The sequence below is a fragment of the Panulirus ornatus genome, chromosome 2 (genome assembly GCF_036320965.1).
Source record: "Panulirus ornatus isolate Po-2019 chromosome 2, ASM3632096v1, whole genome shotgun sequence".
NCBI lineage: Eukaryota > Metazoa > Arthropoda > Malacostraca > Decapoda > Palinuridae > Panulirus > Panulirus ornatus.
Genome location: NC_092225.1, coordinates 80,717,154 through 80,743,222, shown reverse-complemented (window position 1 = coordinate 80,743,222; position 26,069 = coordinate 80,717,154). Strand labels below are relative to the sequence as shown.

The 26,069-nt window shown below is 44.9% G+C and overlaps 1 protein-coding gene across 4 annotated transcripts in view; it reads left to right on the top strand.

The window, feature by feature from the left end:
- Nucleotides 1-26,069, top strand: part of phtm (cytochrome P450 enzyme phantom) — a 203,444-nt gene that overhangs the window by 19,157 nt on the left and 158,218 nt on the right. For all 4 annotated transcript variants that reach the window (XM_071678258.1, XM_071678248.1, XM_071678267.1 and 1 more), the window contains exon 3: nt 429-639. In XM_071678258.1, the coding sequence (XP_071534359.1) occupies nt 429-639 (211 nt within the window). The remainder of the gene's footprint in view (nt 1-428; nt 640-26,069) is intronic.

The window sequence follows — 26,069 nt, the reverse complement described above, 5'->3', positions numbered from 1 at the left end:
AAAAAGGTAGATTTGGAGCCACTTTACTCCGGCTTGTAAATTTTCCTGATACATATGTTAAAGCAAAACGAATGAAAGAAAACTTGATACAGAAGTTAGAGAGTAATTGAGATCGTGTTTTGTTGCATCTTGAAATAAATAAGGTGAACCTTGTACCATTAACATATAGCAAATTCAGGTGATGAGAAGCCAAAATATTTCTCGTATTAATCGTTAAAAAGATTGTTCGCTGACATTTTTTTTTAACCTCCAATTGTAGATCAACTCTTTAACAGTCACTAAACAGTTCAACTTATGTTTATTGATAATAAACTGAAAAAAAGAATAACTTGATTGATTACCATAGTCTTAAGGAATTTTCTCATCACATTTTCCTGTTACCACGAACCTTCAGTTATCCGTCTGGTGATTTTACGACAATATTCCAGGTGGGGTACTTGCCCTGGGTAAACCCGGTAGCGCCACACCTGACCCTGGTGAAGCTGGTGGAGCGGTACGGGCGCGTGTTCAGCCTGAGGATGGGAGGAGTGCTGGTGGTGGTGATGGCCGACCCTCACGTCATACGAGACGTCCTGAGTCAGAAGTGCACTACGGGCCGGGCGCCCCTCTACCTCACCCACGGCATCATGAAGGGATACGGTAAGTCACCAAGAAGTAGACTTTTTTTTTTTTTTTATATACATGTATGTACTTGTCGTTTCCCTCTTTAGCGAGGTAGCGCCGGGAACAGCTAAAGAACAGCCTCATTAACTCGCATGCACTCTAGCAGTCTCATAGGCAGTAAAAAGGGCGAAAAAAAAAAATCTTGTCTTCATACAATGGGGAGGGCACGGAGGCGAGCGACAGAGGTAATTCCCGGACTGAGAAACGAATCTTGTAAGACCCGATTAAACAATTTGATTCTGTTATGTTTAGATAAGAGAAAGATAAGATATGATTTAATACAAGTATTCATAATCTTGAAAAGGCTTCGATGATCTTGATCTGACAGACTTCTCAAGGATAGGTTCGTCTGGTTTCACTCGCAGTAATGGACACAACAAACTCGTGGTCGAACGTGTTACATCAAACGGGGAGTAATTTTCTTGAACGGCATTGTTTAAAAGTGGAATGGTTTACTAGTTAAGAGTGGTTTCAAGCAGTACCATTGGTACGTTTGATAATATTGATGATTATATCGCTTCAGATCCACGACTTACTTACACCTTCTTATGTACATGAAATGTTTACAGGTTTTGGAAACATTTGTCTTTCTATTCTTCCCACACTACCAATGAGTTCCTGATCCCTTCCACTATCACGATCAACCTCGATAGGACTCGATGGTCTGTTGCTGGAACTCTTTTGTATATCTTTGAATGAACAAAAAACCATGTTCCCCCAATCCACAACTAGGCCTTACAGACCTTTCTGTGGTTTCCCCCTAACCCCTTCAAGTGTCTTGGTTCAATCCATTAACATCAAGTCCTCCCCCCTTATATACCACATAGCTCCATAACCTCTTGCATGTTCAGGCCCTGGACACTCAAAATTTTTCCACTTCGAATCTTCTGTCCCCAATTCAGTTTGCCCTTCTCTCTTTTACCTTATAATTTCTTACTCGATCAACCCTCCTCACATACATTGTCCGCAAACATTTCATTTCCAACATAAATTCATAATCTTCCGGGCTTTCTCGTTGAGCCCATGCCTTGCGTCCGTTGACCGCCCATGGGACTACTGTACCTTGAAACACGAACCTAACCATTTCCTCCCTCACCGTAGCGACCTATCTTTCATCCCACTCCTGAATCCTGAATGCTCCCAGGACCTTAGCCACCCTCACCTGCCCTATGGCTCACTTCAGCTTCCATGGCTTCAGCCGCTGCCACGTCCACTCCCAGATGTCTAAAACACCGCCCTTCCTGGAATCTCTCCACATATGTCTTTTCCAAATTCACTTTCTCTCACCACCCAATCCTCATTCGTATCAATGCCCCTTTACCGAAAGTCTCTACGAATCTTCACCCTCGCCTCCACTAGGTAATGGTCAGACATCCCACCAGCTTTCCCCTACCAGTGCAGTCACATCCAAAATTCTCTCCTTTGAACACTTATCAATATCTACATAATCCATTGATGTCCGCTTACTATCACCTCTCTCTTCCCTCTTATACTTGCGTTTGTCCCTGTTTTTAAACCAGGTATTCCCAGTCATTACTAATTTTTGTGCGCACAGCTCCACAAGCTTTTAACCATTTTTAATTCATAACAATTATATCCTTAACTGCCGCATTACCCACGCTCGTATTTATCTGCTCATTTTAATACATCCCTCAAGTGAAAGCTGTTGACATTTGTTTCTTCCCAAAACATTTTCCTTTTTTATTCCTCTCGTTTCTAGGTGTACACAAAATAATAATTACCCATATCTCCTATTTCATTTTCAGCATAGTCTATCCTCTTATAGAAATATTACGTTTTCTATAGTTTGGGTCTTTCAGAAAACGTTTATGGTAAACTATGATACTTTTTTGAAATGAATCAACTCGTTTGTATGGCGTCATTTTGGTGTTGGAAGACGCGTTTACGATAAACAATCATGTTATATAGCACACACATCCAGTTAGAGTCCATGCCCTCACTGTTACACATTGGCGCGATCTGTCCCCCGTGAAGACAGAACCCTTTGATTGCTTTGGACCTGGCGAATATTTACATATTAACATACACATACATATGATGAGGAATAACATGAGCCATAGTGACGAAAATGTAATGTAGGACTGTGATACGATAACACAAACGATCGAATTGTTGTTCATAAGACATTTTCTATTTCCTGTGATGACATACAGCTCGAAAATGGGCAGGCCATTGAAGGTGAGAGGGAAAATGTGTTTGTGTAGCGTAAAAGGGAGAAAAAGAGTGAACTTGACTGCGAATGAAAAGAATCATTGTAAATATAAACAGACACTCGCTAAGGCCTAGAATTTACCTTATTTTCTGTTGCTTGTGGTATATGAGATAATGTATGAGAAAGACCAGTACGGGGATGGATTGTGAGGAGGCACTAGTTGTGAGGGGAGTTGGTACAGGTATGTTATGTCGAGAGGACAAGTACAGGAACGAGTTATGGAGAGAGCCACTACAGTTTTGGTTTGTGGGGAGGATCAATACAGGCATGGGCTGTGGGGAGGACTAGTACAGGCAAGGGTTGTGGGGAGGACTAGTACAGGCACGAATTATGGGGAGGAGCAGTACAGGCAGGGGTTGTGGGGAGGACCAGTACAGGCAGGGGTTGTGGGGAGGAGCAGTACAGGCAGGGGTTGTGGGGAGGAGCAGTACAGGCAGGGGTTGTGGGGAGGAGCAGTACAGGCAGGGGTTGTGGGGAGGACCAGTACAGGCAGGGGTTGTGGAGAGGACCAGTAAAGGCAGGGGTTGTGGGGAGGACCAGTACAGGCAGGGGTTGTGGGGAGGACCAGTACAGGTAGGGGTTGTGGGGAGGACCAGTAAAGGCAGGGGTTGTGGGGAGGACCAGTAAAGGCAGGGGTTGTGGGGAGGACCAGTGCAGGCACGGGTTGTGGGGAGGACCAGTACAGGCAGGGGTTGTGGGGAGGACCAGTACAGGCACGGGTTGTGGGGAGGACCAGTACAGGCAGGGGTTGTGGGGAGGACCAGTATAGGCACGGGTTGTGGGGAGGACCAGTACAGGCAGGGGTTGTGGGGAGGAGCAGCACAGGCAGGGGTTGTGGGGAGGACCAGTACAGGCACGGGTTGTGGGGAGGACCAGTACAGGCAGGGGTTATGGGGAGGAGCAGCACAGGCAGGGGTTGTGGAGAGGACCAGTACAGGCACGGGTTGTGGGGAGGACCAGTACAGGCAGGGGTTGTGGAGAGGACCAGTAAAGGCAGGGGTTGTGGGGAGGACCAGTACAGGCACGGGTTGTGGGGAGGACCAGTACAGGCAGGGGTTGTGGGGAGGACCAGTACAGGCAGGGGTTGTGGGGAGGACCAGTACAGGCAGGGGTTGTGGAGAGGACCAGTACAGGCAGGGGTTGTGGAGAGGACCAGTACAGGCAGGGGTTGTGGGGAGGACCAGTACAGGCAGGGGTTGTGGAGAGGACCAGTACAGGCACGGGTTGTGGGGAGGACCAGTACAGGCAGGGGTTGTGGGGAGGACCAGTGCAGGCACGGGTTGTGGGGAGGACCAGTGCAGGCACGGGTTAAGTTGGTGTGAAGGGGAATCTATTTGTCATGATGATCTTTTTGACAGGTTATGAAAATCGCACTTCAATCCAGTGGTCCCACAGCCCTCCAAGGCCCTCATGTAATGTAAATGCTATCATTAATATGATTCACAACATTGTAATGATGATAATCTCCTCCACCGTGTGTGTGAAAAAACTTGCAAACTTACGAGCAAATACAGGCGCATGATATTAAGGAGTGGCTTCATAATTATGATGATGTACAGCAACACAACATTAGCAAACCTCAAAATTTGTATTTACTTTAAGAATAGAACTTAGAGCAGAGTATTTGACTCCTGGCGCCTTGAACAGCATCATTTAGATTCACGTACTTTGTTAAGCAGTTAAGTAGTTACATCCCTTTGTATACAATTTTTTTTCAGGTACATTCTCTTTACTAGCATCACTTCCCACTTCTATGCCTCTGTGTTTATATTAATATTTTTGGTATTGGTGTATTTTCCCCTCTCCAACTTGGCTTGACTTAACTTATGATCATAACGTCTCCGAATTACAGCACCGTTTCCAGAGCGGATCTAACACGGAACGGGTCTTGTCTCTTCTTGAAGATGGACTTGAATGTTTGCTGGATCTGGTCTGGTAAAATTCTCGTAGCAGAGAGTCTATCTTATTGCAAACTTTGATGTGGGATGAAATTCCTGGTTCTTGTCATCTTTATAACTTCTTGGTTGGCAACTTTGTCCTCTCACATCACGTTCGTGAGTCTTAGGTCGAAGTAGATCAAAATGTTGAGACTTGAATCTTTCGCTTCAAAAACAGTTTAGGAGGAGTTGTACTATCTGTGACGTGTGGTGTTTATCCTGTAGTCAAGCAGGGTTATTTGTAGCCTTTCTTCTAAGATCGCATGTTATTAATAACTCTTGATGGTTTTCATGAACTTCTTAACTGCATTTTGTGGATGACCTGTTATGGAAGAGGTTATAAGTGCTATTTACATGACGACCGCCATCCCTCGTCCCACATTCCTGGACTTAAAAACATGTAAAGGCTCTTCCATTCCATTACCACTCACATGAAAAGTTTGGTAACATGTGAATACGAAACATTCCTCATTAACTCAGACGCAATAACCTTATCAGCAGATCCTGTAGCAATTATCACTTTCAGCCTAGCCTTTTACTGGACCCACATAACCAACGCATATCCCCCCCTCCCTCCTCTGGATTACGATTAAGTCGATAATTCGCATGGATTTCTTTTCTTGCTCACATCCAGATATATTTCTACATATTGGCATCTTTCCATAAAACCCCTCCTTTTCTTTTCTAAATATTCATCAATAGTCGGAGACAGTAGGTCAAATCGGGCGAACTCCTTCGTTCTGACTATGCTTGGCCGAGGGTCATGCTGGTTTCGAAGGACCTTCATGTCTTTGAGAGGAACTAGTGATTAAGAGTCTCCCTGTTGTAGACATCCATTTATACCAGCAATTTCATTCCTTCTGCTCAAGTCTGATGTCTTCAACGTTTACGTTTTGCTTCAGTCCAGCCTCTCAATCCTCAGTATGTGTTGTTCCCATTTATTCCACCCACGGATATAATCCTCAGGACACATCTGACTTGCGACCACAACCTGACACATTCTCCCACTGAAGTTGCCCAACAAACCCAGAATTCATCGGAGATCTTAATGAGAATCTTGCATTATTCTTTTTTTTTTTTGTGGTGTGTGTGTGGCATAACATGCAGACATATCCAGATAAGATAAGAGCACTGAGTAACCAACGGAAAATTTTCTGACGCCGTTTTGAGGTTCAGCTGTACCTTCGCCTGGGTGGGTGACTTCATAACAACCTCACTTCAGACTATCTCTGAAATGAATACTTCCTTAAATAACCCACTGACTGAACAACGGATGGGAATCCTTCCTTAAATAACCCACTGACTGAACAACGGATGGGAATCCTTCCTTAAATAACCCACTGACTGAACAACGGATGGGAATCCTTCCTTAAATAACCCACTGACCGAACAACGGATGGGAATCCTTTTGCCGAATGATGTTCTTCTTTCTCGTTCTCTGATAAAGATATTGATGCAAATGTGACAGGTTTAAGTCCTCCCACGTCCTACATTATATTTTTCATGGGTTCTAATTCTCCATCAAGGCCACTGAACCCTCATCATTGCGTCACACGTTCAACAGGGACACCTGGCTGGATCATTCGTATACAAGTGAAGCCAGTGATTCAAGTGATAAGTTTTGCCACTTCGAGTATTGTCAACATGTCCCCCAGATGCCTGGAAGGAGTCATTTAACATTTTTTTTTTCTTGCAGCGTTCCCACAAGGTAGCCATGACTAGCAGCAAGACCTACGTGGCCTAAGGGGAAGGGGAGGAGGATGATAATCTGTGGCAATATTTAATCACCTCCACAGATTGTCAGGCCTAATCCTTGTCACCTGTTGGGTACAGAAATTTGTGTTTCTCTGAATTATTATTATTTTTTTTCTTACCTTCTCGTATGATGCATGTGTTCCCCCAGAGCACGTAGCTCGTCTCGCTAGCGAACTGTAGACATGAGTGTGGACTCTCTCTCTCCTCTCCTCTCCTCTCCTCTCCTCTCCTCTCCTCTCCTCTTCTCTCCTCTCCTCTCCTCTCCTCTCCTCTCCTCTCCTCTCCTCTCCTCTCTCTCTCTCTCTCTCTCTCTCTCTCTCTCTCCACTCGTCGTAATCCTGCCTCTTCAGTGTCCTCCTCATCACAGGCTCTGGTGTTGCCTAATTAGATCTGCTTGTGGTTGTTCATGATAATATCATGCGAATACACTGCCACATCAAGAATGTTTTACATGGCATTTTTTTTTTCCTTCCTCACCACACGCCAGACAAACCTCACAGTAATATGCACTCCACACCAAAGCTTGGCTAGAGAAAGTAATCCCCCACACTAAATCCTAGGAGGACTCGGTAATAATCCCCCCCTAACACTAAAGCCTAGGAGGACTCAGTTTAATCCCCCTCACACTAAAGTCTAGCCGGATTTAGTAATCCCTTATGAGTAATGAGGTTGGGTAGTTTTGATCTGCCTTACTACGCTTTACCTGATGACTGACTGGCCCTTAGGAGGAGGTTACAGATGTACGTCTTCAGATGAGGGCAGTTAGTACATTCATATGTTCAACTGGATTAAGAATCTACGTAAGATCTGCCTCAAATACGACAAAATTAACTGTAGATTTGGTGTACTTAGAGAGAGCTGTACAAATCTAATCACACCAAGATAATCTAGAAATTGTAGTTTCGTATTTCATTATAGGCTTTAGATTCCTGGTTGCTGGTCGGGTAGGTTAACGAATATGGATGCATGTGGCCGAACATTAGATAATATATCAGAATCTCTCAAATATCATCACCGTGGTTCAGATATCCTCAAACCTGCTTCAAACATCCTCAACTTGCTGCATACATCGTCACCCTGCGTCAGACATCCTCACGCTTCATCCTTACTATAAAGCAGACCTCTGATGCGTCTTGAGTTACCACAGTCCACGAACCACACACGGTTACGATGGTAAACAGTGAACGATCCCCGGGACCCACAACCACTGATGGGTGATGAGACATCGAGAGGTGTTCATAACACTCGCCAGTGCAAGGCCTGTACTGTCCAAAAGCCTTCTGTTGTTATCAGTCAGGTTCATATATGCAGGGACGGGTCGCTTTCCAGGTAAACAGAACTTTTCTCAAGTCGACCCTACAACACATGTGGCAGCTGCTACAGTAACTAGTTCAGAGTCTACGTAATTACCTCACAGTGACATTCAGTGTTTATATTCAACCCTTCATTTGATGCCAGAAATGCCATATTTACTCTAAATCTCACACGTCCCGTACTCCCACTCGTAGTATCTGTAACTGTACGTGTAGAACTGTAAAAACACCCTTTCATTCCCTTGTATGATATCTGCTGTACTCTTAAGACACACGCTCGATACCCCAACCCCCTCCAGGAAACACACACACACACACACACACACACACACACACACACACACACACACACCCACACACACACACGCTACAGCAATGTGTTCTTTTTTTTCCTTTTCCCACATTTTGTAAATCTGAGCTTGATCTTGTCAACAAGGGTATCAAGGGGAAGTGCACTAAGAACGTAAATACCCATGAAGTGGGTTATCACTGCATGACCTTTGCTTGGAGTAAGCTGTTTGCACTGGCGTGTCATGCACTGGCCCTCTGTCATGCACTGGCCCTCTGTCATGCACTGGCCCTATATCACGCATTGGCCCTCCAGCACGGATCTATACGTTAAAGTGGAAGAGTTCTTTCCGATTACTTCACTAGTATCAACAGAAATGTCCGAAGCTTTACTATATATTTAATCACTATGTAGACACGAGTAATGTTCATGATGTACTGGAATCCGTCCCGTGCAAATGTACTGGTCTGGTTTGTTACCAGAGGTTTCTCAGTACCTTAGTCACATAGCTGCGTCCTTGCCAGGAACACGTATAAAAACAACTCCCACATCATCTCAGCATATCCCTGACATTCCTGGCTCCACCACGTTGCTCCCTCACTCACTCTGTAGCAGCGTCTCTGTCAGGATGATCCGAGAGCTTGGTTGGAGACACTAGGGTTTGTAAGTGTCAGACGCTCTTGAACCCGCTCAGACCCATGATGAACGTAGGTAGACACCATCACTTCATCATCTCTCGCCTCACCCATTCCAGTATCAAACCCTTACCTCTCGAAGTGACACCTCCAGACTCCATCGCCACTGTTGAAAGGTTGGAGCATCCCCTCCCGGAGCCACCGCTCACTGGTCTCCTGTGGAAATGATGATACACAGAGGATATCGTGTATTAAGTAATGTGAAAACTCCTCCCACACACAGACGCCGGGTCTGGGCGGGAGCCAGTATGTTTATTATGATAATGTTTACTGACACACAGAGTGTGAGGGGCACCAGTGGATGTTAACAGCTACGCGAGGAATATATGACTGTTCTTGTCGTCTGATTTCGTCCACGTGGTGAGGGCCGCAACAACAAAGATGCATGCAGAGGATTTGTTTTGACCGTTCTCATGCGCGAGTTTTAAAAGAGATTACTCGTTTATCTTATTTACGCTTGTACGTTGATTGTGAGAGACATTAAGACTGTTGTTCTTGGGGTTGTTAAGTAGAGAAGAACTGTCATTGTTGGACCGACAGTAGAAAAAATGAGAAAATATACTGTTGAAACTCACAGATGCGAACAAATACAAGTTCCCCCCCACCCGAATCCATCCTTGTTACTGTGGCCGCTCCCACTCACGGAACTTGAGATTAAGGTCTTAAAGGTTCTGTTCATTTAGATTTTTATTTTTTTTTTTGTTTTTATGTGTCTCTAATATGATATTTTATCCTCATTTTTTGCCATTCTTTCTACGCGGCGCCCGCTCTCAAAGGGACTTGTGCGTGGCTGTTTTGAAAGGACTGAGATGAACACCAGAGGCGGGGACGGTATTTTGCTAGGTTGGACGTACGAAATCCCGACATGGATCGCTTATAATGTTACAACACCGCGTATCATTATGCTGCAAATGATGTCTTAAGATAATCACCTCAGTTTATCATCATTGATTTGATTCCTTAAGGAATGATATATTTTAGACATCATTGATAACTTACAAACTGGAGGATACGAAAGATGTTTGATGTGATAACTGATCCACTTTGACTATTGACGCTATAATCATGTTAGATGGTGAGGAGTAATCTTACCAAGTATTACTCCTCTCCCCGAAGAGAATGATACTCAGAAAATCCTATTCCTGTTGAAGTACATAGTGATGGTTACAAAATGCTCATGTTATTGAAAGGATGTATAGATATATTTAAGCTGTACTATGAAACCTTGTATTACTGTATTATTGCATTGCGGTATTTCACTGGTGTGCTAATCGTTCATGTAGGATTCCCTTACTAAGAAGAAACAGGAATGATTAGCTTCTGTAAGTCCGTATGTACGCTGAATGTCGTTTTCTGCGCATTAATTTCGTTCATTTACGTTTTGCGCGCTTCAGTTATTTAACTTTCCACTCTTAGCTTCTCTACTTACATGTATTTGCATTATGTACAGCATCATAAATCGCTTTAATTCATCCGATTGATATTGACGACTTAACCACTGCACATTCCCGCCTTGCTGGGCTCAGGAAAACAGTTTAGTTCGATGATATACGAGGAGCACATCTTCCTATGTGCTGTGAAACCCACACTTCTTCAGCCATCCTTAAGTCCCTCGTGACACCGCCAGTCGGCCCGCCGCCAGAGTATTCTAAGACTGAAGTTGACTAGGCTACCAGTACCAGGTCACAATCACCAAAGGTCGACATCTCATGGCAACTGCCGTCCAAGTCGTCATGGCCATAATGGTTCGGTGATGCCATGAGGTGAAGGGGTAACCTCCGGGTGTGGTTGAGCTGCTGGTGATAGTGTTTTCATCTTGTACACACGTCGCCATGGACTGTTCAGATAATGTTGGTTATTACCCGTGAAGGCGGTAGAATATTTTGTTGTGAGAATATTTCGTAGACGAGTGGAAAAGAAGAACCCAGTTAGTAAGTGGGGTGTATTCACGTTGTATTTGAGATACTGGTTATCTTCTAACATATGAGATGTTTGGAGAAATGTGAGGTTCCTCCGCGCTATCGCTCGGGTTAGATGAGTAGTGGGCTAGGAGATTATATCTAGATACAACTTTATAGTCGCTAGTTTATCAATACAACTGTTAAGATTAACATCATGTGTTTGTTGAACTGATGTACCACAGTGTGATGGCTTCTGCTGTCTTCCCCATCAAAACATCGTCCGTCCTTCGCAATATTTTCAGACAGGCCGAGAAATAACTGTATTGAAATTGTCGAGGGTGATTAGTCTCCTAACCTGCCAGTTCTTTAGAAATCCACTCGGACATTTACGGACCATTCCGTCGTTCCTCGTGTATTTCTCTTCGTATGTAAAACAAGATACTCACTATGATGTTCGTCAGTATACATAATGATCAGTATGATGTTCGTCAGTATACATAAACACATAACGGTGCGTCTCTTGAAGATGTTTGTATTCTTACCGCCAGAGGTCCGGGACAGAGTTGATGCTATAATTTCACCCGTTGACCCATGAAGGGCTACTGGAAGTCGACCCACAGAGATGTCCAAGAAATCCTTTAACTTGCTTGACATGGATGAAGAGAACGATAAGGCTAGCTATAATCAATGTCTGTTGTTCGTTATAAGGTAGACTGACCTTTCCAAGCTTCATTCGGGCTCTTTCATTTTCCTCAGCAACGTGATGTCATAGAAGAATACAGACCATCGGATGTTCTATTCGTCTTTTATGTAGCAGCCAACTTGGTAGTAACGAAGGCATGCCCGAGTCATGGCCATGTCGGATGAAAGATAAGATGATGAGTAAAAGAAGAAAAATAAAGAAGTAACTTGAGCTTCTCAGGTTTTGCTAAGTAGACCCAACCTCTAAAAGTGGTGGTGGTGGTGGTGGTGGTGGTGGTGGTGGTGGTGGTGGTGGTGGTGGTGGTGGTGGTGGTGGTGGTGGTGGTGGGGGGGGGGGGGGGGGGGGGGGGGGGGGGGGGGGGAAGTGGAGGAAAATTTCACAGCGTCGTCGTACGAGAAGGGACGGGGGCGTCATAACGGTCACTCCTCGTGCGCTTGGTGTCCACAGTGAGAATATGGGAAGCAGTAATCCTACGCGAGCCACAGGTCTAGTTCACCGGGGTTGGAGCGTTCGCAGTCATACATCTTACGAGAACAATGCCCGAAATAATATCCGTAGAATAAAGACTGGGAAGCATATTTGCTATGGAGAGAACAGAATGGTCGAGGAGCGGGGATGGCTGGAAAGGTGATAAGGTAGAGAAGGCTTTTGCTTCCACTTTGGTTGAGAGAGAGATGAAAGTGAACCACCCTGGGTATGTGAGGAGCATCTGTGCTCCATAGTAGAGCTAGAGAAGCCTCTGTAGGTGTGGAACAGCCGTTCGTAACTTGTGAACCGTTGATGGAACTCTGATGTTTTCGATGACGAAGAGAAACAATATACAAATATATTCTAACGGGATTGATTTTTTTTTTATTCATATTTGTCACTTCCCGCGGTGGTGAGGCAGCGCTAGAAATAGACGAAGTAATGACCTCATTCGCTCATATACACTCTAGCTGTCGCGTATGATGCACCGACACCAGAGCCCCCTACCTATAATCATGCCCTACACACTCTTCCTCCGAAAACTTCATATGCTCTGGTTCAGCCCACTTATATGCCACATTGCTCGAATTCCCCTTATCCCTTGTACACCTCGCACCCTCCTGTATGTTCAGGCTCCGAACCTTCAAAGCATCTGTTGCTTCATCCTTGCATCTCCTTTGTTTCCCTCTTTTCCTTGTTACTCAGCAAGTTGTTTACTTCCTACATATTGCCAAAACTAAGATGTGCTTCTCAGAACTGGTCACTCCACCTAAAGAGGCACAAAGAGCTAATGGAGAACGTCTTGAAGAAGGCAGCAAAGTCGATGACAATATAAAGGGGCTGAATTACAGGGAAAGGCTCGAGGCTTTTTAATCTACTCATCATGGAAGAGAAGAGTGAGGGATGCCCTGTTCACAGCTTGTAGTTCTTTAGACCAGATTGATGACATAGTGAACAGCTCTTCGAAAGGTGTAGGGATAGAAGACCCAGCGGACATACGATGAAATTAAGCAAGAAACGTTTTAAAAGTGATGTAAGGAGGTATTTTACAGTTTAAGACTGTTAGACAAAAGGAATGAACTGAATGAGGACGTGGGTAGACACCATAGATAAATGTAAAAAGTCGCATGACTGTAGAGAATGTTTAAGAGATTGGAGCCCAGCGAATGTAAAAGCCCCACTCCGTATACAGTACAAATAAACAATTGAAAATAGGTAATTACACAAGCATATATAGCAGAAAAAAGGGAGAGAGAGAGAGAGAGAGAGAGAGAGAGAGAGAGAGAGAGAGAGAGAGAGAGAGAGAGAGAGAGAGAGAGAGAGAGAGAGAGAGAGGAACCATTATCCATCTAGGCATAACAGAGGTTCGTGAGGTTGAGGAGCGAAGAACACCATCTGATCAGTTCTGCCCCGTGTGTTCAACTGCGGAAAACTCGCGAGTTAGGCGTGTGGTACGTAGTAGCCCCCCCTGGATGCCTACTGCGCAACACTCGCCCGACTCCGCCCTCATGCTCGCCTACCGCAAAGATAATTCTCGAAGATGTAATGAGTGGAGAGGGTTGGCACGAGCCATAAGTGTTTCCAGTCACGTTAACTCCCCTTGACTTTTCCTGGCATAATCTTTGGATGCTGTCTTGCTCGAGTGGTGTGTGTGGGCTGAGTTCAGTCGAGCTCTTGTCTTGCTGCAGTCATACTAGGTGTTGTTAGAGGACGTGAAAGAAGGAAAACGAAGGGACCCTGATGGTCTGTGACGAATCAACTGCTGGAGGACAGACCTCGTAGCGCATAGTGTTTACCTATCTAAATGGGGACAGGATATTAGAGCATAAGGCTCCTCCCCATCCCACCTCTTCCTTGGGCATATCAGCCAGCAGGAATATAGCTGTGAAGGAAATCCATATGTAGTATACGTAATATATGTAGAGGGAATATATGCCGACATGAGAGATGTCTGTAAGAGAAGATGAATGACTAACGCACGTTGATCTGAATTCAGCCGCCAATTACTCCGGGGTGAAGATGAATATTAGCCTCTGCTCTGAAGAGAGAGAGAGAGAGAGAGAGAGAGAGAGAGAGAGAGAGAGAGAGAGAGAGAGAGAGAGAGACTTAAGGTTACGTACGTGAACGTTATATTGTTACATGCTTGGGCCAGGTAGCGTCTCGCTACAGTCGTCAGGAGGGCCATTACGGAGACGTCCTTGTTAGTTCTGCTGCAGTCATGAGGTACACGTGCCTGCCCACGCCAGGTACGTCCGTCCACATACGTAAATAAACCCAACGTTGCACCTCGAGCAAACACTTGAGCATGTCATGACGGCACAAAGGCGTAAGCAAAAGGGAGGGGAAAAAAAATATAAAAAGAACTTGCAGATTTTTTTTATCAGTATTTCTGACGCAGTGCAAATCCTAAGACGAACTTGTGTTATGAGTCTTATTTCGTTCGTTGGGTACGATGTTCATATCTACACATCTCCAGGAATCGTATCCACGTTCGAATCGGATGTCACCGAATTCCTCTGGTATTTATAGACACTTGCAATCACTTTCCTGTATCGCTTAGAATAGGCATAACTGGTTTAGCCACCTCACCTTGGCCTTGAGGAGAGATTATGTCCAAACAGCATCTGTCCAGTTGTGTGGGAGGGATTGCCTCATCGACTTCGAGTTCTGATGGCGAGTTAAACCCATCCGGTGCATTAGCCATTAAATGGCCCTTGTTAGTCGCAGTTCACCGTATGCCTTTTATCATATGTATGAATAATTATCTATGAACGTTTGACTTATGCTGGGCACAGTCAAGATAGAGAGAAAAAAAAAGATTCTATTCTCGCAAGCCTCTTAACAGGTTTTGCTGCGTAGGCCCCAATATTTCTCCTCAGTCTAGCTAGGTTCAAAGTCTTTCGTTATTCTTACCACTGGATCCCCCAGGGTCTAGATTTTGTATTCATCTCAAAGCCTACGGAGAGAACAGTTCACTCGGTAGGATATCTTTCAAGTCACCTCATTTTGCGAGACGCTTATCAGTGCTTTTTTTTTTTCTGTATCTGTTGTCGAATTGTTTTAAGTGAATCTGTTTCGGAACGTTTATCTCCCAAAAAAGAAGCAAATGTATGTTGGTAAATATGATCAAAAAGATGATTGTTGGAAGGAGAGTAAAGTTGTGACAACTGGTCACTGATTCCGCCTACGCTCTGCAGAGACAACGTTGGATTATATATACATTTTTTAATGGTTACGCAATAAACCCAAATATTTGAAGAGGAGCGGTCAGTCACCCCGCTTTGGGAACAGTCAGTAACCAGCACTTCAGGAGCAGTCACTGAACCCGCTTCAGGAGCAGGCGGTAACACCTGCTTCAGGAACAGTCCGTAGTCCCCGCTTCAAGAGCGGGCCAGTAACATCCACTTCAAGAGCTGGCGGTAATCCCCGCTTCAGGAACAGGCAGTAACCCCCGCTTCAGGACTTCATTAGCGTTTAGTGAATGATATCGAATCTTACGCGAATGTTTTCGAATCACATGCATGCATTATCATTATCTTCAATACTCATTCTGTCGTGATAACTGATTTTCCCCAATTATTCACTTCTCCAACAGAGGAAATATTAACGAAAAGTATGCTCTAATTAGGACACTCAGATCCTCATACAAATCCAACTGTTGGAAAATTAGGCTGAGGAGAGGAGAGAAGTATGTCTGTAATGTCTTAACACAAAAGTCCGATATCTCGAGCTGAACTCCGAGATCCCGGAACTGCTTCATGATCTCGAGCTGAACTCCGAGATCTCGAACTGCTTCATGAAGCTATGTATAAGATGATTCGTATTCACGAGATTCCTCTGAACCGAATAGTAGAAGATGGCATACAGGATGACGTATTTCATAAGCATATTTTGAAACTTCTTGTGTTAGCTCTTTTTTTTTACTTCTTTTTTATCACAGCTTTCCTGGCACAATCAGAACTACACCTGCCTTAATCGTACCTTGTTTAACTACGTCTGGCGAGGAAATGGCTTCTGTTCGTTCTCGTGTGTGTGTGTGTGTGTGTGTGTGTGTGTGTGTGTTTGTGACCTGTCGCCAACAAGAACACGGACGTGGCATCTGGTGTACGCCCTTCGTCCATGCCTCCGATTTATTTTCCTTGTATGTATTGCTAAAGATGTTAACGACTTACTTCTGGTGTAGGTTTACAGACCTCCCGCGCGTCACCTCTCTTCCCTTTTGCAAGGTTGTATGCAGCATTGCGCGCGACAGGCACTAAGGGTATCTAACGTGCAAATATGGCATTTTCGTCAATATCTGTCGCCACTGATCTTGGGACGAGTGGCTCCGTGTTGTAACCGAGTACCAGCTTCCACGTGTGGATCCCGGGCGAAATACGTCACCAAAACGTCTGCGTCACTGTGGTACAAGCAGACGTAACGACGAGGGTCCTCGTGTCGTAAGGTGTTGGAGGAACGAGTGTGGTGGAAGAGGAGCTGCGGAATACATTGCAAGAGAAAATGTTTAGTGTGTTAGAGTCAGGTAGAATGCCCGTCCGACGTCCCTGTGAGTTAGCTTATACAGTTGTTATTTAGCGGCTTTGGTGGTACTGTGGTGGCTCTCGCTGTACGGTGTGAAAGCACTTTCTCAGATTTTGTCAGGGTTGTGTGACGGTCGCACCCGCGTCCCAGCTAAATGTAACAAAGAGAGAGAGGAAACTGGGTGTTGGGGTCTGGTTTCTGTCCTTGTTAGACAAGCCAACACAGTTTAGCCTCCTGGCCAGAACATGTCCACGCAAGGTCAGTTCCACAAGTACCACTTACGGTTCCTCTGATTTGTATTGTATCCCTGGATGTTGTCATCTCTAGCATCTGGAGGCAAGTGTTGCAACAGCTCGACAATATGTGAGGCGAACTGAAAAGACAGAAGGGAGTTGGTAGCATTATGTGAGATCTCACAACGTCCCATACAATTAAGATGTCATAAGATAAAGCCATTCGTATCACAGTCTTTACCTACATACCATACACAGGTTGGTCCTCCATAGCACGAATGCGTCCTGCGTGCACATTGCCTGCAGACTGCCCAAGCCACAGCATAGAAGTGTTCTCTTGCGTACATAAGTAGTCTTTCCAAAACACACTAATGCGTCCTTTTGCTCTGCATCCCATCACAATCACTGTATCTTTTTTTTTTTTAGCTCGCATCGAAGACAGAGGTCCTCATTGAGGCCAGACCTTACTGAAACATGAAAGCGAGCTAAAGACATATAGCCTGGAGAAAAGAAGGACGAAGATAGTCTAATAGTTTCTGAGTGAAGGGGAAAACTTGCCTTGTAAAAGGGGCAGGTAGTAGACGATAGGCAAGACACGAAGCCGTAGAGTGTATCGTTGTAGATCGACGTAGGCAAAGAAACTAACGTCGTAACGTCTCACCCTTGAGGCGCCGATGGCCACACCAGCAAGTCGTGTGACACATCGTCTTGAAGAGTCTTGCGTAGTCTACCCAGTGGCGGAGGCATACAAGAGGCAAGTTCTCGGAAGCAGAAAACAATAGTAATTTCCAAAGATGAAGGACAGAGAACCAACATTGCAGTGTCAGGAAGGAGGGTCAAGTTCAATGGTTGGGTGGAGTGGTTGGGTCAGATTGCTTGAGACACGACTCTCTTGAGTAAAGCATGTAAGGCTGGAGCTTCCTCAGACGCGAGGGTAGTGGTCTGTGCACCTTGTGCAACCAAAGCATCGCTTCAGACGAGAGGAATCTTCTTCGGCGTCCGAGCGAGATTCTCAGCGTCGTCAAGGAAGACGTATTTATCTTGTAATGATGAGGTTTCTGAAGTGTACTGTAACCATGGATCACTCCTCTGCACCACGCAAGACTGTGAAGTGTAGCTTTCTAGTTGCGGAATCGTGAGATGCTAGTGATTAGACGTTAGTTAATGTTCCCAGCCACCTGGTCTTCTCTCTTGTATTTGGAACAATGTTCTGTGGGACGGTACCGCCAGGGGACAGAATTGGCCGCAGGTACACTTTGAGAAGCTTCTGACCTTGGCCACGTTAACTGAAGGTTATTCGAAGTTTTGCATCATATCTGAAACCAGCTCGTCTTGTGACCTTTAATAGATAGGACTCCCCGATGCAGTACAGTGTTAACCAACAGAGGTCGCTGAGTGATAGAGGTGATGAACTACGAGAGCGCAATGAGGTATACAGCCTTGCTAGTATAATATTGCACGTGCTCAACTTCCTGGCCATCAGCTCGCAAGATGTTATATTCAGTATACTACCTCCACCACCAGCGCCACATAGCACGGCTTTGTGTGATGACGCTAGGAGGAGGCGGAGCGAGATGTGGGGTGATGTGGTGGCGTGAGGCGGGTGGTGTGTGTGATTCACACACACACACACACACACACACACACACACACACACACACACATATACAGACACACACACACGTTGGCCTCAAAGCGGAGGATGAACTGCCGCGCCGGCTGTCCTGTTCCATTCATCAACCTCTCTTATATAGCAAAAGTATTTCTTAACGTCTTATGCTGCAAAAGTATTTCTTTACATCTTATACAGCAAAAGTGTTTCTTTACGTCTTATACAGCAAGAGTATTTCTTTACGTCTTATACAGCAAAAGTATATCTTTACATCTTATACAGCAAAAGTATATCTTTACGTCTTATACAGCAAAAGTATTTCTTTACGTCTTATACAGCAAAAGTATTTCTTTACATCTTATACATCAAAAGTATTTCTTTACATCTTATACAGCAAAAGTATTTCTTTACATCCTCTTAAAAACGTTTTTGTTCCTAGATTTCATGATGTGTTCTCGGCTGCTCTGTCCGTACATCTCTCCAGGAACTGTTCATTGTGCACGTCGTCGATCTGTTTTGAAAAATTTAAAAGGTTGTGATCAGGTCATCATCCCTCACACTTCCCTCTCTCTCGCAAGGTGGGTAAATTTAAAGCCTCCAGCATTTCCCCTGTGACGTGGCTCTCTCGTTTCTAGCACCATCTTTGTTGCTTTCCTTTGGATCTTCTCTTATCATCCCTCTGTGCTTTTCCAGGTGCAGTGAAGATACCTGAGAAGCATATTCTTATTTTAGCCTTGTGCAGGACATGAATAGCTTTGCGAATATAATCGTATCCACATATCTGAAAGCTGTTTCTGATACTTGCCAGCAGATTGTGTGTTTCCTTAACTATTTTCCTAATATAAGACCCCAGGTTAGGGGCAATGTTGATTCCCAGATCCTTAACACATGAAAAACCCTGAAGCTTATATTCGACTAGATGATATTCATATTAAGGCCTCCTTTCATTTGGCTCCATACTCATTACGTAGCATTCGCTCGGGTCGAATTTCATCAGCCATGTGTCATACCAACTCTGAGGTTTGTTTAGGTCCCCTTGTAAGCTAATGCAATCCTCTTGCTTTTCACCTCCCTCATAACTTTGGCGTCATCTGTAAACATACTCAGGTAGGAGTTCCTACCTTCAGCAAGTCATTTACGTACTGTGTGTGTGTGTGTGTGTGTGTGTGTGTGTGTCAGTGTGTGTGTGTGTGTGCGTGTGTGTGTGACTACGACACTTATAATAGTGGTCTTCACTTCATTAACTGTACAAACTAGGCTGGTTCGTCAGCTGGGTCCAACACGACGCATCCTTATTTACATGATCCTGTGGTAACTGTGAGGTTTTGGTGGACATTACAGATCAGGGAAATACAGGGATATACTGGAGTCGGGTCTAAGATACAGCACGCTGCCTTCACATGACTTATAATGATCCGCCTGAAACTAAGATTAATTCTGAAATCAGTCACCATCAGCTATTACAAAAATGGCTAAAAATTCAATATTTATCATCATTAATAGGATTTTTATTATTGTCATCATTATTATTGTTGCTATTATTATCAATATCATCGATATTATTATCATCATTATTATTATCATTATTATTATTATTATTATTATTATTATTATTATTATTATTATCATCATCATTATTATATCATTATCATTATTATAATTATTATTTTTATTAATATTATTATTATCATTATTATTATTATTATTATTATTATTATTATTATTATTATTATTATTGTTATTATTATCATTATCGTACTTATTATTATTATTATTATTATTATTATTATTATTATTATTATTACTATTACTATTATCATTATCCTTATTATCATTATTATTATTATTATTACTATTATTATCATTATTAACTCAGACAACATCTGTGAGTTCACACTAGCCTGAATATCTTCAGTATTTTGAAGAACGCCTTGTGAGACGTGGTGTGTAGTACAATCCGTACACAAACTGCTTCCACTGCGTTGAGAACCACAGTCATGCGTCTGGCATCCTCATGAACAGATCACCAGAACTCCCCGAGACGTGATCATTGCCCCATATAAACAAAGACATTCTCGCTGGGCACTGGGACAACAGAAGCTAGGATTCTGTGCACCCGCCGTCTGTGTCACTTGGTTGGATGCACAGAGACTAAACCAACTTTACATGACATTCTAATCAGCTTCGAGGTAGTATGCTAATGTTGCAGGCTTGGAACTAGTCAGTACATGATTACACTCGAACCCAGTTAATAGAAGAGGTGCATGGACAACGCCGAACTATTTCCACTCTGGTTAGAATATGTAGTTTTCAAGAGGCACTCAAGACAGCAGTGCGAGCCTGTGGTACTGTGACCAAACATTACCTACAGCTCTCTGTCTGCGGCCAAGTATGACCAAAATGCGACAATGTCTTCATCTGTTCACGTCTTTCATATGGATGTGACGCATCATGGTGAGCTGGTGTACTTTCCGAAGAGCCTCACGTTAATGGATCACTGCATGTGCTCATGGCAGGAAAGTGCTTCAGGTGGTTAGAGAGATATCATCCACCCTTGGTGACACAGCCAGGGAGGGAGTCTTCCCTTCGTTACATTACGTTTCCTCCAAGAATCCTTATAGATATACCACATCAAAACATCTGTCTGAAGTTGAGAAGTCTGAGGCATTCTGAAACTGATGAGCAGCAAAGTACCAGAAATAGAAGCCACAGAACGAGAGAAAGACAAGCTGGCCTTATCTACTTCTGTCTGGACGAATGATACAGACAAACATTTTCACCTCCAGCAATAGGACGATACACCTATTATATGACATACATACTGACCTAAGTCACGTTTGCCTGTTGGATGACACAAACTGACCTTATTCGCCTTCACCTATTGGTTAATGGATGGTTACACTTGCCCTTATCATGTACGCCTCTGGACAGATATATTTTGTATCTCTACAGTGTCTAGTCCTTATATACGACAGGTGATCAGACATTGTATGATTCTGCCCCACACACATGATAACGAGAGAGAGGGGGGACCCGGGCCACGCCTGCAGGTGGAGCTGTGTCGGGACGTTGCATATCATGGTTGTTTACACACGCGTGCCGCTGTGGATCTTATAACTCTTAAGCTGACGGCAAACAAAGATGTAGTATCAAGGCAAGCAGGAATCACTGCTGCCCTCTGTGTGTGTGTGTGTGTTGAGCGACGCAGGCAGGACCAACACCATCGACCTTGCTCGCCGACTCGGGAGCTTGCTGTGCCTCGCCTGGGTCCACGCTTTCACTAGATGTGGGCTGGCTTGCTGCTACTGTTCGGTTGTCACGCCCCAACACTGGATCCATTTCAGAGTGGTACTGGTTTAGAAGACGTAATGACGACTCAAAGCTTGTATTTCGTATTTCTGACTGCCTGGTATGCAGATGTTACCGAACACACCACCAGCCTCGACAGAGCAAAACAATCCACGTTCATCTTTACATATATCTGTACGAGTCACGTGATTTTCGTAGTGTCACGACTTATTCATTTACGCTTCACTTTGGACACATCAAGCCATGACAACGATGCGATGTATACGTCTCAAATGAACGAGTCTTAGTGTACATTAAGAGAAATCTTTTGCCATCAAGACACAGTCGTGAAGAAAAAGCTTGATTTGCATAGCTTTATTTTACGTTAGCTGAGATGGCACGAGCAACTGAGGCCCTAATCAAGGCTATCTCATATATATATATATATATATATATATATATATATATATATATATATATATATATATATATATATACCCCAACGGGTGGATAATCATTTGGGTTGACTATGGACCGACTGCCACAACTAGGATTTGAACCTATGTGTTCGACCCTTGCCGGCACGGTTGGAAACGCTAATCGCTACGCCACAGATATCCAAGTCACAACACCTCGAGGACTCCATCCCACGGAACTTCCATACATTATCCCTAATCCCACCGGCGACCGTTGCCTGCATAGTCAAAAAACAAATTAGTGAAGACACTGTCTTTGTTGTCTCCTCTTATGAAACAACAGAGACACTTGGCAGTGGGCTTTTTACCCCTCATTTCTCAACGAGACTTATAAGTTGCTCCCATTCAAGAAAGAGTGAGGTAGTGAAGGCTTGGTCTGTAATTCCGGCAGACGTGAAGTGGTGAGGCAGAGTGAGACATATACGAAACATCTGTCGCGGGTTACTGACGCAATTACTTTAATCGTCGTAACCAGTATTCCCAGTCTCAGGTACATTCTAGTTTATTGGACAGTAAAATAAACTCGTCTTGTAGGCGTCTTATCGTGACAAACAGTTAGTTCAGCTGACCAGTAGAAGTGAAGCAGGTAAACGTTCAACAACCCGAGGAAAGCCAAGTTGTTGCGTAGGGTGGTGTCAAGCGAAATTTGCGACGTTTGCGAAATCAATGACCTGCCGTAACACGTCAGATCTTCAACGTGATTAGGTTGGATGTCTAATTTTGCCTAACCTTACCTAACTTAATGAAGGAACCTCACCTAATCTAAAGTATCTTGACCCTATGCGTAGTCCGTGAGCGAGGAATCCAACGCGTTCAGCATTCATTTCGCACGCGCGTTCGCACCGACGTAATCTCTTTCGCGGGTCGGAAATTTCGCGCTACACCGGGTCTGCTGAGTAAATCCTCGTCTTCGCTGTGATGGAGAGGTGTTGTTCATCACCTGCGACCCTGCCGACACGAGCAGAACCCGAGCGGGGAGGAGGCGGGCATCAAGGCAGTTGTGGTTGGTTTGGATAGACGACTGCCTGGTTGTTGGAACTGTGAACCGGCTTGTGTACGTGGGTTGGGAATGGTTCAGTCACCTCGAATACTTCCAGATTGCGACATTCACCGCTGAGGTCGTTTTCTGGTGTCTCCGGTCTGTAGGTGTATTGCGTTTTCATTTTCTATCATTGCGTTATTATCGTGCGTACACATATATCATCCATTCCCGGCTATCATGTGTAATGCACAACCACGCGCCCCAGGCCTTTCCATGGTTTACCCCAAACGCTTCACATGCCTCGGTTCAGCCCATTGAAAACATATATATATATATATATATATATATATATATATATATATATATATATATATGTATGTATGTAAGGGGAGGGGGTACATTTTCATTAACTTGTTTCTTGAATATGTTGTTAGTTTAATTATTGTACGTTTAAGAGTTCGTGGGTAAGCTCACGGGCCCTGGATTTTGCCCTTTGTGCTTCCAATATACTGTGTAGATCAAGTTACGATGGAGGTGTGGACTTGCTACAAGTACGCAGTGACAAGCATGATGGAACTCGATAGTTCCCCAAGACTGTCCATGTTCGGACACATGACCATCACTGACAAGCGTAGCGGGACCCATAAGGTCTGTTGCTATGCTTTCTTTCAAGGCTGGTCTCTGGAGAGAACTGATACGCCATTCCTCTTGTGCCAGCAAGCTTTACATCTCCGCGTCCTCTGTAAGCATCCAGCTCTTGTCCTTCCCAACGTCCTTCCTCGTCTGCCTCCCTCCCTCCCTCCGTTTGTCCTTGCAACTCGTCTTCGGTTATCGCAAGGTGATGGTATCTGCGAAATGTTTACGACGTAAGTTTTCTCATGTTACGAACAGTTTCAGAGACCGAAGTGGTCATTAAAATTTCTTTTCTGAAGTGGATAACACACACACACACACGCACACAGGCATGAACATCTGCACTGGATTCTTTCATAATTGTCTGACTTCTAAGAATGCCTTTGTTGAGCTGAGAAGGAAATCTGTTTCTGTGATCAGAATCGTACAGGGAATTTGTGCGAGCGGTTCATGAATGACAGTTCGGCAAATTTCTGTTTGCGCCAAGACAAGAAGTTTTGTAAACCGAAGAATAAATCGGTCACGAGATAGTGGCTGATATTCACTCGCTTATTCACTTGTTTATCATTTTATGTGCACCAGCCAGATAACAGGAAGACCAGGAGTTTTACGCTACATGTGTTGCTCGCAGCTGCTGCCACTCCACTCCACTCAGCCCACACGTGCTGGCTGGCCTTGCCTTAACACCTTTTTTTTACTCTCATTTATTTGTCATTTTTTTATCTCGCGTTGCCTCAGCTGTTTGGTTATGCCAGTGATGCCTCGGTTGGATCATCATCATTTAGTAGACTCGGTCGACCGTCATCTTTCCTCTTCCGCATTACAATCGTCTCTCTTCTCTTCCACGCATTCGTGTCTTCGCACTCACTCTTCTGCTTACATTCTTTCTCGTCTGTTCTTCCCGATACTCGCATTTCCTTCCTTACGCTCTTCTCTCTCTCTCTCTCTCTCTCTCTCTCTCTCTCTCTCTCTCTCTCTCTCTCTCTCTCTCTCTCTCTCTCTCTGCGCCAGCCTTCACCTGGGTGGTGTTGTCTCATGAGGCGGGTCCTTCTGCAGGTATGAGGGGGGGCGGCGGGGGCTGAGTGAGGGGAGGCTCCGCCATGGTGGTCTTTAATGACCTTGCTGGCACCTCTGCCCAGCTAGTGGTCCACCCAACTCTGCCAGCTGACCGACCGCCGCTCCTTCAACTAGTCGTCCTTTGCAGTAGAGATGATCTCCCTGACTTCGTTGGATTCTCGCCCTTCGCCCTCCTCCAGGATTCTTCTACGGTTCCTTGTGTATGTATGTATGTGTGTGTGTGTGTGTGTATGTATGTGTGTGTATGTGTGTGTGTGTGTGTGTGTGTGTGTGTGTGTGTGTGTGTGTCACCCGCGTCACTCGAACTTCTCTGTCGAAGCGCCTCTTGCTACCTGAGGGGGCCCCATGGGCGTTACTGTACGTAGAGGGTTCTGGGAAGTTACACTGGAGTCTTGGCGACCACTGGTAATGCCCCGGAGGCTGCGCTGACAATCATCACCCGTGATTAGCGGAGTGGTTAGCCTTGCCGCCGCCCGCCCCCCCACCGTGCACGCGGGACCTCTTAACCTTTCGTTGTCAACTGCCGAAGGAACGCCAGCGCACGTCGGGGGTTCCAGAGGGTTTATCTCATATCCTGACCATAGGTACCGGAGCCCCTTTGTTTTGATGTGTAGCTTTATCGGTAGCTTGTTTGTCTGTGTCCTGTGGTAAGTAGAAACCCCTCTTCCCCTTCTCTCTCTCTCTCTCTCTCTCTCTCTCTCTCTCTCTCTCTCTCTCTCTCTCTCTCTGGGTTGGGGCTGGGGACAGCATTGCTGACAATGTCCATGTTAGGACTGATGGGTGTCTGTCTGTCCCGTTGATCTTTCCTTTTTTGTACTCTGTTTTATGCTTCATTCCGTTCATTCTATGATCACGCCTCTCTCATGGCCACAACCAGTCCTGGAATTCGACTACGTTGATACTAAAATGTTGTTCGTTGGACCACTAGAGCGTGACGGAACGGCCCTTGAATATGTCGTCTTGCCAATTCACCTAAGCCTTAAGGGTCAGATCGAGGGTCGCGCCATCGTACCCAATGATCGTATCTTTGTGATCGAGGGTCGTTTCGTCGTGCTGAAGGGCCGTATGGTTTTGTTCCTGGGCCTCGCACCGTCGTGTTCAAGGATCGTAACGTCGTGCTCAAGGGTCGTACCACTGTGCTCAAGGGTCGTACCGCTGTGCTCAAGGGTCGTACCGTCGTGCTCAAGGGTCGTACCACTGTGCTCAAGGGTCGTACCGCTGTGCTCAAGGGTCGTACCGCTGTGCTCAAGGGTCGTACCGCTGTACTCAAGGGGATAGAATGGTGAAATC